Source organism: Hemiscyllium ocellatum, chromosome 5, assembly GCF_020745735.1.
Source record: "Hemiscyllium ocellatum isolate sHemOce1 chromosome 5, sHemOce1.pat.X.cur, whole genome shotgun sequence".
Classification (NCBI taxonomy): Eukaryota; Metazoa; Chordata; class Chondrichthyes; order Orectolobiformes; family Hemiscylliidae; genus Hemiscyllium; species Hemiscyllium ocellatum.
Genome location: NC_083405.1, coordinates 140,971,744 through 140,988,330, shown reverse-complemented (window position 1 = coordinate 140,988,330; position 16,587 = coordinate 140,971,744). Strand labels below are relative to the sequence as shown.

The window sequence follows — 16,587 nt, the reverse complement described above, 5'->3', positions numbered from 1 at the left end:
CAACAACACAAGGGGCTGGCTCGTTCCAAATCAGGACACGAACCTCCCGAGGGCAGCTCCAGAAGCGCGCTTGGCCAGGATCAGGGAGTCAGTGGCCAGCTCCCAGCTCGGGTAGGCAGCACCCGTAAGAAAAGGGTGAGAACAGCCACTACCGAGAAACACCGAGAGGGAGGGAGGGACGGACAGAGAGGGAGAGAGAGTGAAGTTAGAACCTCACTCAGACTGTATCAGGGAGCACTCGCTTCCTCTGGTTATTCCCAGCCCCTGGTGGAGGAGCCCAGTCTCGGTGATTGGCAGTGGGAGAGGAAAGTGAGAGTCTCTGGGCCTTCAGCCTCCCCTTGGAACGGAGCCTGTAACACACACACACACACACACACACACACACACGGAGCTGCACAGTTCAGCTCCTCAACACCAAGAGCTGCTTTATGTGCTCCGTGTCTGACCTGAAGCCTGTGTCCCAGTTCACTGAGAGCTCAAAGCTCCATCCAAGATCTCCAACTGACCCAGCACCTCCATTTCCTAGACCACATCCAGGCTGGAGAGCGACAGGAGAGATAGACTAAGAGAGTCAGAGCAGAGTGAGGCCATTCAGTCCATCAGCGGTGCTCTGCTATTCACTGGCATGATGGCTGATTTGATCATCCCTTATCCTGTGCCCTGTCTTTTCCCAATAACCATTAATTTTCTGATGGATTAAAACTTCAGTCTCAGCCTTGAATGTACTGAGTGTAAGACCCGGCCTGGCTAGCCCTTCTGTGGTCAAGAATCCCACAGACTCCATTCCCGCGGAGGGAAGCAATTCCTCCTCATCCGTCTTAAATGGCTGACCCCTTATCCTGAGAGGATTCCCTTTGGTTCTACACATACCCCAAGGCAGTCCGCATCCCCCCTGTCAAATGTCCAAGGTTCCTTGCTATTTTAATAAGGTCGCCTCATTCTAAGCTCCACTGAGTACAAGCCTCACCACCTCAACCTCTGCTCATGCTCCCTCTGTCCCTGGGACCAACCCAGTGAGCTGCCCCCAGTGCTAGCATCTTTCCTCCAATGAACAAAGGACGCAGACATGTCCCCAGTATCTGGTCTAACTAGTACCTTGTTTAATTTGGGTAAAACCTCCCTCACTGTGTATTCCAACTCTCCATTTGCATTCCCCAACACCTGATGAACAAGGATAATATGTCTCGTTTATGTACAAGAGCTCCCAGGTCCGTCTGCTTCCCCTTCCTGCAGTCTCCATCTAGAATATTCCACCCTCTCTTCCCCGCTACCTTCTTCCAATCGCCAAGGATTGGCCCCGTCAGGCTGCAGAGAGATAGAGACAGAGGGTCATCCTCAGGACGTGCCTTCCCAGTTCAGCTCAAGGACTGAGGGGTATCAGAGAAATAGACAGTGGTATATCTTCGGTGAATTTTGATGGAATTAGACAGGAGGGGTTGGTTGGAGTAGTTTGTTTACAGGGAGAAGGGTCTCTGGCAAGTGTGAGGCCTTTAGAAGGGGGATAGCGAGAGTTCAAGGTCTGAATGTTCCTGTGAGGGTGAAGGGCGAGGTTGGCAGGATTAGGGAACCCTGGATGACGAGAGATATTGAGGCTTTGACCAGAAAAAAGGAGGAGGCGTGGCTAAGGTAAGGCAGCTGGGGTCAAGGGAAACTCTGGAGGGAAACAGGGAATACAGGAGTTTACAGAAGCAGGAAATCAGGGGGGCAGAAAGTGGGCACGACATTACCTTAGCTGAGAAGATTAGTGTGAATCCAAAAGAATGGTTATGAATTTGAGACATGTGCTGTATCTTTAAGAGAGACAGAGTGGTGTTCTGAATTGAAAACTGACGAGCCTCTGTGTATATGAGTAGATGGCAGTCCCAGAGTGTACTGAAAAATTGAAAATATACAACATTTGGCTGTGAAATGGATCCTTGAGTTGGTTGCTGCTTCAACAATAATTTGAATTTAACCAATCAGTTTAAATTATGCCCCAGGATACTAAAACCCCATTGATTTTGAATTTATTGTTTTGCCATCATCAAACTAATGAGACCATCTGAAGTTGAGGATATAAAAAAGGCAGGCATTTTGAGAGAGAGAGAGCAACTGCTATTTAGAGAGAACCAAGAACTTTGGAAACACTCTCTGCCAAAGGCTCTTTTTCATATGGAACTTACTCACAGGAAAAGAAAGATGACGACCCAAGGAGATCTTCAGCCAGAAGAAGAAAGACACTGACGATGACAGACGCTGAGTGTTTTGAAATGAAGTTGATGGAATTTTAATAAGTGTTTTATTGGAACAGCATATTGTTCTCGAGTTGGAGGCAGGTAATAAGAGTTAAGAGAAAAGAGGGCTAAGAGTATGAATAGTTGTTGTTTAATGTTTACTTTTAGAGTTAAAGACTAAATTGATATTATTTTCTTCAAATAGTGGAATTTGGGAGTTCTCTGTCACTTGTACTTTAACAGATTACAAGACGAGGTGAACTTTTCTGGCTGTTTGGTTTAATTAACAGAAGGGACACCCCAGTGTCATAACAGTTTGGAGGTTCATCCGGGATTTGGACAGTTTTAGGCAGATCCAGTCAGAGATTTGAACAGATTTTGTTACAAAAGGTCCCAGCAGATTTAAACACTTACTGATTAGTGCCTCAATCTTTAAATAAAATGCAGGGGAAAGTGTGTTTAATTTTGGTTACTTGTGATTGGTTAAATTAAAATTAGGGGAAATGGCTCTTAAAATTGCTGAAGAGGTTCTAGTGTTTGAAGATGCTTCCCAAATTTGTCATGAAAGTTTAGAAAGACAGAGGAAGGAGATTCTTCTAGAATGAAGTGGGTTTAACCCAGGGACAAAAGGAAAGCTGGAATTGTAATGGAGTTGGTCAAGGACTGAGGGGTATCAGAGCAATAGGCACACGCAACAGGGTTAGAAACAAACTTAAATTACAGTTGAGGCAAATGGAGTGAGAAGATAAAGAGCAGGGAAGAAGAACAATGTTGGAAGAAAGAGAGAGCGAACAAAGAGAGAGAGAGAAATGAACAGGAGAGAAGGGTCTTAGGTGAGCAAAAAGAGAGAGAGAATTTCAACTTCAGATGTTATGACTTAGTCAGGAAAGTTAGTGGGCGGCACGGTGGCACAGTGGTTAGCACTGCTGCCTCACAGTGCCTGAGACCCGGGTTCAATTCCCGACTCAGGCGACTGACTGTGTGGAGTTTGCACGTTCTCCCCGTGTCTGCGTGGGTTTCCTCCGGGTGCTCCGGTTTCCTCCCACAATCCAAAGATGTGCGGGTCAGGTGAATTGGCCATGCTAAATTGCCCATAGTGTTAGGTAAGGGGTATATGTAGGGGTATGGGTGGGTTGCGCTTCGGTGGGTCGGTGTGGACTTGTTGGGCCGAAGGGCCTGTTTCCACACTGTAAGTCTAATCTAATCAAGTTAACAGCGTGGAGATGGAGAGAGAGGGCAGTGAGGAATGTAAATATGTTAAATATGTAAATATGTCAAACCTCTGCCACATTTTGATGAGAAAGATGTCGAAGCCTTCTTTATTTAATTTGAGACTTTGGCCAGGCCGGTGGAGTGGTCAGAGAACTTGTGGGTAATGCTAGTTCAGGGTAAGCTGGTCAGCACAGCTGGGGAGGTGTTTGCTGCACTGTCACATGAGGGGTCAAGAGATTCTGAAGAGGTTACCCAGTCTGTTTTGAGTCCTTAGCAATAGATACTAGAAACAGTTTGGGAAAACAAAGGAGAAACTGGGTCAGACATACATTGAGTTTGAAAGAACTAACCATCATCATTTTGACAGATGGGTGTGGGCCTTAAAAATAAATCAGACGTATGGGGCTCTAAGGGAGATTATTCTGCTGGAGGAGTTTAAAACCTCACTTCCAGAGATGGTAAGAATTCAGATGGAGGAGCAGGAAGTTCAGGCAATGAGAAGGGCAGCTGCAAATGTGTTGCTGGTCAAAGCACAGCAGGTTAGGCAGCATCTCAGGAATAGAGAATTCGACGTTTCGAGCATAAGCCCTTCATCAGGAATAAGAGAGAGAGAGCCAAGCAGGCTGAGATAGAGGGAGGAAGAGAGCTTCTTCAAGGAAGGCATCCTTGTAAGAGGATTCGCAGTAGGTTAAAATCTTCGAGTAAAAAATGAGGTCTGCAGATGCTGGAGATCACAGCTGCAAATCCTCTTACAAGGATGCCTTCCTTGAAGAAGCTCTCTTCCTCCCTCTATCTCAGCCTGCTTGGCTCTCTCTCTCTTATTCCTGATGAAGGGCTTATGCTCGAAACGTCGAATTCTCTATTCCTGAGGTGCTGCCTAACCTGCTGTGCTTTGACCAGCAACACATTTGCAGCTGTGATCTCCAGCATCTGCAGACCTCATTTTTTACACAATGAGAAGGGCAGCAGAGTTTGCAGATGAAAATACATTGGTGCATAAGATGATATTTATCTTCTGGCAAGAATTTCATTCTGAGAGGGATAGAAATTGGGAGAAGGGGAGATCCTACACTCTGAAACCAAGAGTAGAGTTTAGCAGAGAGGAGAAATGGGCTGAGGTGCACCAGATTGTGTTGCCAGTAGCATACAGACAGGAAGTGACATGGGTAGCACATGAACTACCTGTAGGAGGTCACCTTGGGGTAGCCAAGACTCCGGCTAAGGGGGCCCCCCAGGACGGTGACTGTGTGAGGGGAGGGGGGGCCCCGGGACGGTGACTGTGTGAGGAGGGGGCCCCCCGGGACGGTGACTGTGTGAGGGGGGGGGCCCCGGGACGGTGACTGTGTGAGGGGGGGGCACTCCGAGATGGTGACTGTGTGGGGGGGGGGGTCGGTGTGACTGTGTGAGGGGGGGGGCGGTGTGACTGTGTGAAGGGGGGTCGGTGTGACTGTGTGGGGGGGGTCGGTGTGAGTGTGTGAGGAGGGGGTCGGTGTGACAGTGTGAGGAGGGGGGGTCGGTGCGACTGTGTGAGGAGGGGGTCGGTGTGACTGTGTGAGGGGGGGTCGGTGTGACTGTGTGAGGGGGGGTCGGTGTGACTGTGTGAGGAGGGGGTCGGTGTGACTGTGTGAGGAGGGGGTCGGTGTGACTGTGTGAGGGGGAGGTCGGTGTGACTGTGTGAGGAGGGGTGGTCGGTGTGACTGTGTGAGGGGGGGTCGGTGTGACTGTGTGAGGGGGGGTCGGTGTGACTGTGTGGGGGGGGTCGGTGTGACTGTGTGAGGGGGAGGTCGGTGTGACTGTGTGAGGAGGGGTGGTCGGTGTGACTGTGTGAGGGGGGGGTCGGTGTGACTGTGTGAGGGGGGGGTCGGTGTGACTGTGTGAGGAGGGGTCGGTGTGACTGTGTGAGGGGGGCAGTGTGACTGTGTGAGGGGGGGGTCGGTGTGACTGTGTGAGCGGGGGGTCGGTGTGACTGTGTGAGCGGGGGGTCGGTGTGACTGTGTGAGGAGGGGTCGGTGTGACTGTGTGAGGGGGGGGTCGGTGTGACTGTGTGAGGGGGGGGTCGGTGTGACTGTGTGAGCGGGGGGTCGGTGTGACTGTGTGAGGGGGGGGTCGGTGTGACTGTGAGGGGGGTCGGTGTGACTGTGGGGAGTGAGTCTCTGATTGTCCTGTGGGTGATGGTCTCACTGGGATTGAACAGACTCAGTCTCAGTCCTGTGCAGGCAGCAACTTTATTGAGGCTTTTAAATCAGAAAAAGCAGAAAGTTCCAGGTGGCTCCCAGATTCTCACAGAACGGTGTAATTACACAATACAGACCGTCAATCGTCAATCAGTCCTGGGTTGTTAGTGACCAGAGACTGTGGGCATTAATACCAGTTCAAGTCTGAACTCTGGGTGCTCAGATAAAGCTGTTGTTCCATGTGACAGTCAGGACGGTCTGAGATTTTTCTCAGTCACCTCCCCCCTCCGTCTCCCTGGATAATCTTTGACAGAGTTTCTCAGCTGATGCTGTCACTGAGCATGGTCTCCGTTGCCTGGGACTGTTCCAGGGAGATTGATGGAGAAATCCGTGACTGACTGACTGTGGGTGGGTGACAGAAACTGGGAAAGGCTGGTTCCCATCCTGAAATCCTTGTTCACAGCAACTTTCAAGCAGAGAGTGTGGCCTGGGGGGGGGTGTGGGGGGAGCAGGAGCTGATTGGCTGCAGAAGCTCAAAGCACAACATGGCTCTCTCCAAATGAGCAGCGTTTTGGATTAATGTTCATGACTGGAAAATAAAAGTCACAAAAAACGCTCAGTTACTCTCTGATTGGAAATCACACTCACCGTATCAGTGATCAATACTTTTCCTAATTCATTGACACGGTATTCCACTGAACAGGTGAACATTTCTGACCTGCACAGGGAGTGGACAGGGCCCGGGGGGGTGTGGGGGGAGCCTGATCTGATGTGACTGACTGGGTTCATTCAGAATTTACCACATTGTGCTGGGGCCTGGATTCACTCAGGGGACACAGAGTGAGAGACAGTGGGCTGCGACACTTCATTCGGAAGAGTCGGGGGGAGACTATTTGTAAACGGGAGAAAAGTTTGGGAAATCTGAAGCGCAGAGGGATGTGGGAATCCGAGTTCAGGATTAGCCTCAGGTTCAGAGGCAGGTTCAGCTGGCAGTTAGGAAGGTGAACCCAATGTTCGCGTACATTTTAACTGCGAGAACACAAGTGCAGGGACGGACAGCTGAGGCCATGGTTGGCAGATTGTGGGACGGTTTGGTGTCCCAGTGATCTCCAGCTCAGAGGAAGGCCCTTCAGCCCATTGAGTCTGTGCTAGTCAAAACCAGCCACCTGAGGATTCTAATCCTGTTTTGCAGCATTTGGCACAAAGCCTTAGATTAGATTCCCTACAGTGTGGAAACAGGCCCTTCGGCCCAACAAATCCACACCGACCCACCGAAGTGCAACCCACCCTTACCCCTACATTTACCCCTTACCTCACACTACGGGCAATTTAGCATGGCCAATTCACCTGACCCGCACATCTTTGGACTGTGGGAGGAAACCGGAGCACCCGGAGGAAACTCACACCTTGTTTGCCTTGATACCAGAAGGACACATCCAAACACTTCATCAATGATGAAAGGCTCTCCCCCCTCCCTCCCTCTCCCCATCTCTCCCTCCCTCCCTCTCCACACCTCTCCTCCCCATTCCAGGCAGTGAGTTTCAGGTTTACCCTCACATCCTCACAAACCTCCTGGCCCTTCCCTTTAATTTGACAGGGATCTAGCTGACTCACCTTGATGCCGTAGACCAGATCTTGCTATACTTTCTTTCCCAGTGGGAGAGGACAGATTGTGGTGTAGAAATCTCTCCTGAACACAATGTCAGCTATTTCTGCACTTTCCCTAACCTCAAATAGCCCCTCACCATTGGAACTGCATGAGCATGTTTGCATGTCTGGAGTCCCCCCTGCAGATGTGTTCCTCCAGCTTCCTCCTGTTACTGCTCTATAGACTACCCTCAGCAATGTCACTACATCCTTTTGTTCCTTAGATCCAACCAAATGGATTCTGTCTCTAACCCTCGGGGACAGCCTCTTTCTCCAGCCCTTGCCCAACATATCCTCCCCGCTCCTCCCCATTTTTTCCTTCCCCTCACATCCCATTGATGTGCCCATCATAATGAAGGTCTGGTGTTGAATATTCAGCCTCACGATGTCCTTGAAGCTGTCTCCTGCCATGAATAGTGGACGTGTAATCCAAATTCAGTCAGTTTAGCTCACACCCCCACCCCATGTTCACAGCATCTGTCCCCAAAACGACATTCCATTGCCAGCCAACTTGGTGTCTGAGTGCTCCCAGGGAATGGAAGGTGGGGGAGAGGCAGCTCCCAATGTCATGTACTCACTGAGAGGGACTGGGGATCAGGGAGTTAGATTCTGATGGTGAATACTCACTGTGTGAGGGGGAGTGGGGATCAGGGAGTTAGATTCTGATGATGAATACTCACTGTGTGAGGTGGATTGGAGATCAGGGAGTTAGATTCTGATGATGAATACTCACTGTGTGAGGGGGATTGGAGATCAGGGAATTAGATTCTGATGATGAATACTCACTGTGTGAGAGGGAGTGGAGATCAGGGAGTTAGATTCTGATGATGAATACTCACTGTGTGAGGTGGATTGGAGATCAGGGAGTTAGATTCTGATGATGAATACTCACTGTGTGAGAGGGATTGGAGATCAGGGAGTTAGATTCTGATGATGAATACTCTGTGTGAGAGGGATTGGAGATCAGGGAGTTAGATTCTGGTGATGAATACTCACTGTGAGAGGGATGGGAGATCAGGGAGTTAGATTCTGGTGATTAATACTCACTGTGAGAGGGATGGGAGATCAGGGAGTTAGATTCTAATGATGAATATTCACTGTGTGGGAGGGGTTGGGGATCAGGGAGTTAGATTCTGATGATGAATACTCTGTGTGAGAGGGATTGGAGATCAGGGAGTTAGATTCTGGTGATTAATACTCACTGTGAGAGGGATGGGAGATCAGGGAGTTAGATTCTAATGATGAATATTCACTGTGTGGGAGGGGTTGGGGATCAGGGAGTTAGATTCTGATGATGAATACTCACTGTGTGAGAGGGATTGGGGATCAGGGAGTTAGATTCTGATGATGAATACTCACTGTGTGAGATGGATTGGAGATCAGGGAGTTAGATTCTGATGATGAATACTCACTGTGTGAGATGGATTGGGGATCAGGAAGTTAGATTCTGATGATGAATACTCACTGTGTGAGGGGGATTGGGGATCAGGGAGTTAGATTCTGATGATTAATACTTACTCTACGTCACTGTGTGGTTCCGGTGCCCCAAAAAGTTCCACCTCACACAGCGAAATGCATTTTTCAGTTCCTGGGATTGTGATGGTCACAAACACACCATGCACTCCGATATCTCCGCATTTAATCACTTTAGTGTCTCCCGCTGGGATTGAGACGTTGGACGCACAGCTGGAAAAGGCAGAAGGAGAAACTCAATCCACATGAAGCAAGAAACAAACTCAAGATCAGACACGACAGGACGGGTTGAAGAAATCAGCCTGCGAGTGCAGTTTGTGTGTGGCTGGGATTTTCCCATGACACAGATGATTGGGAATCTCTCAGGTTTGGTGAATTACAGAAGGGGGAGGTACAGGGCCAGTAAATTATAGAGAAACCAAAGAATTGGTGAAGCTGGAAATCTGAAACAAAACCAGAAATTGCTGAAGAAACTCAGCAGGTCTGGCAGCAAGTCGGGAGAATGAAACAGTTAACGTTTCAAATGCAGTGACCTTCAGAACTACAGAGTGTAGGGTTTGTGAATTACAGAAATATTTATCAATGACACAAATATTTATAAATTACACTGCATTGTTGGTTCCATTGTTTTTTAAACAGTCTCCAATGTGAATGTTAGCTCCTTCCAAAGCTTTGTCTGCGCTGGTGGTAATTTTGACGACATAGACCCGGTAATGGTAATGCAGATCAACTCTCCACCATGGGTCTGATTCCACACTGGTCCGGCTGCAGGATCCCTTATTGGGATCAGTCATGTCATTTCCATCTATTGCGTTCGCTGCCAACCCCTGACAGTTTGCAAGGCTGGACTGAGTGGCCACAATATTCCCAGCCAAGTTTTCTGGAATAAAGGGCATGAGAGTTAGTTTTTTTAAAAAAAAGGTCACTTTCCTCAACTCTGACAACATTTATCCTGTCTGGAAGAAATGCTTATGGTAATGTCCCAACCTCTGATCCAGGAGGCCAGAGTTCAAGTCCCAGAGGTATGTCATCATGTCTCCAAGCAGACTGAGTCAGGAATCTCTCCCCAGTCGATAATTCGAGGTAATTGGCAGAAATACCCACAAGTTGTGATCTGGATAGTGGTGTTCCAGTGAGTGCTGGGAGCAGAGCAACTTTCAGACAGGAATCATTCTGACAGGCTTTGAGGCAGGAGTCGATGCCTCTGCCTCATTGGACAGGACCTGTCAGAGACCCAGTGGGCTGAATGGACTGTGATACTCTGATCAATGCCCCATCAGAGTTACACAGCCTGGCAGCCTTTGACCATGGTGCTGCTGGTCTCTCTTGGAGCTGGGAGAGCTGGTCTCAGGTACACACTCTGGCTGGTCACTCAGTGAACACTGGACCAGTCTGAGCAACACTGCTCTCTACTCCTCACCATTCAAACCAGCTCCCACTGGTTAGACCTGAGGCTAATCCCTCCCAGTTTGTATTTGTTTGTAACTGGCTCCGCATGAAGATCTTACCAGTTCGTGGGTGGGAAGTAGCAAAGCCCAAGATGCAGGCAAACACCAATGGGTAATAAGGCGTCATCCTGTGGAACAGAGAAACAGAGCAGTTTATGCCTCACACTGAGAAAGGGCCTTCGAGAGAATCAGTGAGAGATTACTGGACACAAAGAGGCTACACCAACATAGAAATCAGCAGGAGGCCACTCAACCCTTTGAGGGTTCTGCTCCACCATTCAGTTCGATCATGACTGATCTACATTACCACCTCCCGCTGACCAGAAGGCCAAAGGATATTGTAGCAGAATTTGGCCATTCGGCCCATTGAGTCTGGTCCACCATTCAATCATAGCTGATAGATTCCTCAACCCCAGCCTCTCACTTTCTCCCTATAACCCTGCATTCCCTTACTAATTAATAACCTCTCTCTCTTTGTCTGTCTGAAATGCAGTCAACAAGGTGGCCTCAACAGAAAACAGTCCGTGTCTTGATTTTTCCTAAAATAAAATGCATAACCTGACGCTTTCTCATACTGTATTCCAACAGCCAGCTCTTTACCCGCTCTCTCCCAGCCTCTCCAAGTTCTTCTGCATCCCCCAGCTTCGTCAACACTACCTGCCCCATCACCGATCTCTGCGCCTTCTACAAACCTAGCAACAATGGTCTCAGTTCCTTTGTCCAGACCGTTACTGTATAATGTGAATAGTTGTGGTTCCAACTCTGACCCCTGTGGAACTCCACTAATCACTAGCTGCCATCCTGAAAAAGACCCCTTTATCGCACCCTCTGCTTTCTGCCAGTCAGCCCATCCTCCATCCATATCTTACCCCTAACACCATGGACTCTTATTTAGCAGCCTCCTGTGTGGCACCTTCTCAGGAGGTGTAGTGAACAGCGAAGAGGGTTACCACAGATTACAACAGGATCTGGACCAGATGGGCCAATGGGCTGAGAATTGGCAGATGGAGTTTAATTCAGATAAATGTGAGGTGCTGCATTTTGGGAAAGCAAATCTTAGCAGGACTTATACACTTAATGGTAAGGTCCTAGGGAGTGTTGCTGAACAAAGAGACCTTGGAGTGCAGGTCCATAGCTCCTTGAAAGTGGAGTCGCAGGTAGATAGGATAGTGAAGGCGGCGTTTGGTATGCTTTCCTTTATTGGTCAGGGTATGGAGTACAGGAGTTGGGAGGTCATGTTGCAGCTGTACAGGACATTGGTTAGGCCACTGTTGGAATATTGTGTGCAATTCTGATCTCCTTCCTATCGGAAAGATGTTGTGAAACTTGAAAGCGTTCAGAAAAGATTTACAAGGATGTTGCCAGGGTTGGAGGATTTGAGCTATAGGGAGAGGCTGAACAGGCTGGGGCTGTTTTCCCTGGAGTGTCAGAGGCTGAGGGGTGACCTTATGGAGGTTTACAAAATTATGAGGGGCATGGAAAGGATAAATAGACAAAGTCTTTTCCCTGGGGTGGGGGAGTCCAGAACTAGAGGGCACAGGTTTAAGGTGAGAGGGGAAAGATATAAAAGAGACCTAAGGGGCAACTTTTTCATACAGAGGGTGGTACGTGTATGGAATGAGCTGCCAGAGGAAGTGGTGGAGGTTGGTACAATTGCAACATTTAAGAGGCATTTGGATGGGTATATGAATAGGAAGGGTTTGGAGGGATATGGGCCGGATGCTGGCAGGTGGGACTAGATTGGGTTGGAATATCTGGTCAGCATGGACAGGTTGGACCGAAGGGTCTGTTTCCGTGCTGTACATCTCTATGACTCTATGACTCTAAAATCTTCCCGATGACCGAGCTCAGGCTAACCAGCCTACAGTTTCCTGTCTCCTGCCTCCCTCCCTCCTTACACAGGGCTGTTGCATTAGCCCTTTTCCAGTCCTCGGGACCATCCCTGACTCCAGTGATTCCTGAAAGATCACACCAATGTCTCTCCAATCTCCTCAGGTATTTCCTTCAGAACTCTGGGTTATCATCCCTCAGACCTTCCAGCTTCCCCAGCTCCCTTCTCCTTAGTGACGGCCTCTGCCCCTCTGATTCTCTTGAAGTTCTGGTGTGTTGCTGGGGCCTTCCACCCCAGTGAAAACTGATGCAACGTACCGGCTCAGTACCTCCATCATTTCTAGGTTCCCCATTGCTACTTCTCCAGCCTCTTTTTCCAGCAGTCCAACATCCACTCTTATCAACCTTGTTAAATATTTAAAATGAAACTCTTGCAATCTTCCCTTTACCTGCTGTTCCTGAAGTTGGATTCCTGAGCCTTTCCACTCCCCCACCACCCTCACTATTTAGATTAAAGTCCTATCCCTTTCGGCCTTTGCCTGATACGTTGATTCTCCTGCTCCTCAGATGCTGCCTGACCTGCTGTGCTTTTCCAGCCCCACACTCTCGAGTCTGATCACCAGCAACAGCAGACCTCACTTTTGCTCACGGTGTTATGGCCAGTTTGCTCACATTCCCTACAGCTCCCACTGTCACCCACACACAGCACAAGGATCTCCAACCTGTCAGACAGGATGATTGGCTCAGGTTCCTTCATCACTACCCCCTGGATCCCTCTATCTGACTCACTGGGAGTCACACCCTCCTGTCCCTGACCACTGACCGAATTCGAGATGGTGTGACTGCACCCAGGGAACTCTCCCTGTCCCTGATGTGTCTCAATGCTCGAAGCGCAGACTCCAGCTGATCGACTCTGAGCCGGAATTCCTCAGGAACCCAACCCTTGCTCTGGATGTGGTCACTGTAAACCACAATGGGATCCATTAACTCCCACATCATCTGTGACCAACCCGGAAGTCTGGCCCAGAATTTTACTAACTCAGTTTTTGATGCAACAAGAATATCTCCACCCTCCCCTTAAACCATGTGCAAGCTGAGTCTATCTAACCTTTCCTTACAAAACCAAGACCCATTCCAGGTCTGGCAGCATCTGCAGAACTTCTGAGGAAGGGTCACTGGACTTGAAATGTTGACTCTGTTTCTCTCTTCACAGATGCTGCCAGACCTGCTGAACTTCTCCAGTGATTTCTGTTTTTATTCCAGACATTAATCTGCTGAACTGTCTCTGAACTGCCTCCCACACATCTACATCCTTCCTTCCATACAGTGACCTGTACTGTACACGGTGCTCCAGATACAGTCTCTCCAGGGCCCTGTATAACTGAGGGGTAACCTCCCTACTCCTGTATTCAATTCCTCTCACAATAACCCATTCCATCCTCTGAGTTATCCTGGTCACTCACTGTCCCTGTAGACTAACCTTCTGGAGTTGATGTGCTCAGACACCCAGATCCCACTGCAGCTCAGAGCTTCACAATCTCTCACCTCTTCGGTAATTCATTTCCTTTTTATTCTTTCTGCCAAAATGGCCAGTTTCACAGTTTCCCATTGGCCAGCCCTTTGCCCATTCCCTGAACCCATCTAAATCCCTTTGTAGGGACCTGCTGTCCTCTTCACAGCTCCCTTTCCAACCCAACTTTGTGACATCAGCAAGTTTCACTCCCATACCTTCCATCCCCTCCCTCTCAATCACTTCGACACATCGGAGGTCCCAGCACTGACCCTGTGGCATTCCCCACACACCGCCTCCCCCCCCCCCCTCCACCCCATGACATCCTGTCAGTCTGAGAAAGACCCACCTTCTTCCTGTCTGCTTCCTGTTAGCCAGCCAATCAGCTCTCCATGTCAATGTTAGCCCCGAAAGCCTCAAGCTTTACCTCAGCAATTGATGGAGCATCTGATCAAAACCCTTCTGGAAATCCAAGTTATTTCCATCCCCTGGTCCCCTTTCTCAACAGAAAGTGTTGCCATCACAAAGGATTTAAAATGGTGTCTCTTTGTTCTAGACTGGCCCTGACTCACCTCCATCCTGTCACCATCTTCAGGATCCTTTACCCTCCGACCCGGTCTCCCCCCAGCCCCCTCCATCTCACCCACATCCTTCTATTCCTTTCTCCCTGTGTCTTTTCTAACTTGTCCTTAAATACATCGACAACATTCTCATCAAACACTCCCAGGACAGGGACAGCACGGGGTTAGATACAGAGTAAAGCTCCCTCTACACTGTCCTCCGTCAAACACTCCCAGGACAGGGACAGCACGGGGTTAGATACAGAGTAAAGCTCCCTCTACACTGTCCCCCATCAAACACTCCCAGGACAGGGACAGCACGGGGTTAGATACATAGTAAAGCTCCCTCTACACTGTCCTTCCATCAAACACTCCCAGGACAGGGACAGCACGGGGTTAGATACAGAGTAAAGCTCCCTCTACACTGTCCCCCCATCAAACACTCCCAGGACAGGGACAGCACGGGGTTAGATACAGAGTAAAGCTCCCTCTACACTGTCCTCCATCAAACACTCCCAGGACAGGGGCAGCACGGGGTTAGATACAGAGTAAAGCTCCCTCTACACTGTCCCCCCATCAAACACTCCCAGGACAGGGACAGCCATGGGGTTAGATACAGAGTAAAGCTCTCTCTACACTGTCCTCCATCAAACACTCCCAGGACAGGGACAGCACGGGGTTAGCTACAGAGTAAAGCTCCCTCTACACTGTCCCCCATCAAACACTCCCAGGACAGGGACAGCACGGGGTTAGATACAGAGTAAAGCTCCCTCTACACTGTCCTCCATCAAACACTCCCAGGACAGGGACAGCACGGGGTTAGATACAGAGTAAAGCTCCCTCTACACTGTCCTCCATCAAACACTCCCAGGACAGGGACAGCACGGGGTTAGCTACAGAGTAAAGCTCCCTCTACACTGTCCTCCATCAAACACTCCCAGGACAGGGACAGCACGGGGTTAGATACAGAGTAAAGCTCCCTCTACACTGTCCCCTCATCAAACACTCCCAGGACAGGGACAGCCATGGGGTTAGATACAGAGTAAAGCTCCCTCTACACTGTCGCCTCATCAAACACTCCCAGAACAGGGACAGCCATGGGGTTAGATACAGAGTAAAGCTCCCTCTACACTGTCCTCCATCAAACACTCCCAGGACAGGGACAGCACGGGGTTAGCTACAGAGTAAAGCTCCCTCTACACTGTCCCCTCATCAAACACTCCCAGGACAGGGACAGCACGGGGTTAGATACAGAGTAAAGCTCTCTCTACACTGTCCCCCCATCAAACACTCCCAGGACAGGGACAGCACATGGTTAGATACAGAGTAAAGCTTCCTCTATACTGTCCCCCCATCAAACACTACCAGGACAGGGACAGAATGGGGTTAGATACAGAGTACAAATCCCTCTACACTATCCCCTCATCAAACACTCCCAGGGACAGGGACAGCACGGAATTAGAGTCATAGAGATGAACAGCATGGAAACAGACCCTTCGGTCCAATCAGATATAAAGTTCAGATTACTCTTGATTGCACGTTGCACTGGGGGCTGTTGGGTGAACGCCATTCTGCATTAAGGTGCATCGCGATGGATAAGAGGTTTCAGACAATCGGAGAATACACCCACTGCTCTGTTCCCAATTCCCACTGCCCAAAACCCAGGACCCAGTTCACTGTGGCGTTCCCAGTGCCCACTAGCCAGCTCCCAGTGCTCCCTGCCCAGTGCCCAGTACCCAGTGCTCCCTGCCCAGTACCCAGTCCCCCGTCCCCAGTGCCCAGTGCCCTCTCGTCTGTACCCAGTGCCCAGTGCCTTGTACCCAGTGCTCTCTCACTAGTACCCAGTGTCCTCTACCCAGTGTTCCCTTCCCAGAGCCCAGTGCTCTCTCCCCAGTGCCCAATGCTCTCTCTCCCCAGTACTCAGTGCCCAGTGCTCCCCACCCAGTGCCCAGTGCTCCCCACCCAATGCCCAGTGCTCCCCACCCAGTGCCCAGTGCTCCCCACCCAATGCCCAGTGCTCCCCACCCAATGCCCAGTGCTCCCCACCCAGTGCCCAGTTCCAGGCTGCAGGAATAGTGATCAGGAACAGTGTCTCACCTTCTGATGGTTTTCACCGTGGCTGTGAGTGGAGGCTTTGCTCAGAGATTTATATCAGAGCAACCGGGGGAGGGGGTCAGTGTGCCAACTGTCACATGATGCTGATGGTGGCTGTCTATTGACCAACGGTCTGATCTGATTGGTCAATCTTAGGTAATAGTCATTGATGCAATCCCCTCCGAAAGAAAGAAGGGGGGAAATGTGCAACATGTGAATGGCTGTTAGACAGGATGGGAAAGCAGGAATGTTCCGTGGGAGAGGGGTGGGGTGTGTTGTGGGAGAGGCAGAGATGGAGAGGGAGAGAGAGGGAGGGAGAGGGAAGAGAAAGAGAGGGAGATAGGGAGGGGCACCTGCTGGTTTAGCCTGAGGGGGAAGTCAGGTTGGGGGGAGAGATTGTGAAGGGGGTCCTTTGTGGTAACGTCA

The 16,587-nt window shown here is 49.8% G+C and overlaps 1 protein-coding gene across 1 annotated transcript; it reads right to left on the bottom strand.

Annotated features, from left to right (window-relative positions):
* Nucleotides 1–5,631: 5,631 nt before the first annotated feature.
* On the bottom strand, nt 5,632–16,224 carry LOC132816191 (fucolectin-5-like). Its single transcript, XM_060825687.1, has 5 exons — nt 16,165–16,224; nt 10,228–10,295; nt 9,326–9,599; nt 8,765–8,932; nt 5,632–6,188 (listed from the first exon to the last, which is right to left on the bottom strand). The coding sequence occupies exons 2-5, from the start codon at nt 10,292–10,294 to the stop codon at nt 6,176–6,178; spliced, it is 522 nt and encodes a 173-aa protein (XP_060681670.1). The 5' UTR covers nt 10,295; nt 16,165–16,224; the 3' UTR covers nt 5,632–6,175.
* Nucleotides 16,225–16,587: the final 363 nt, after the last annotated feature.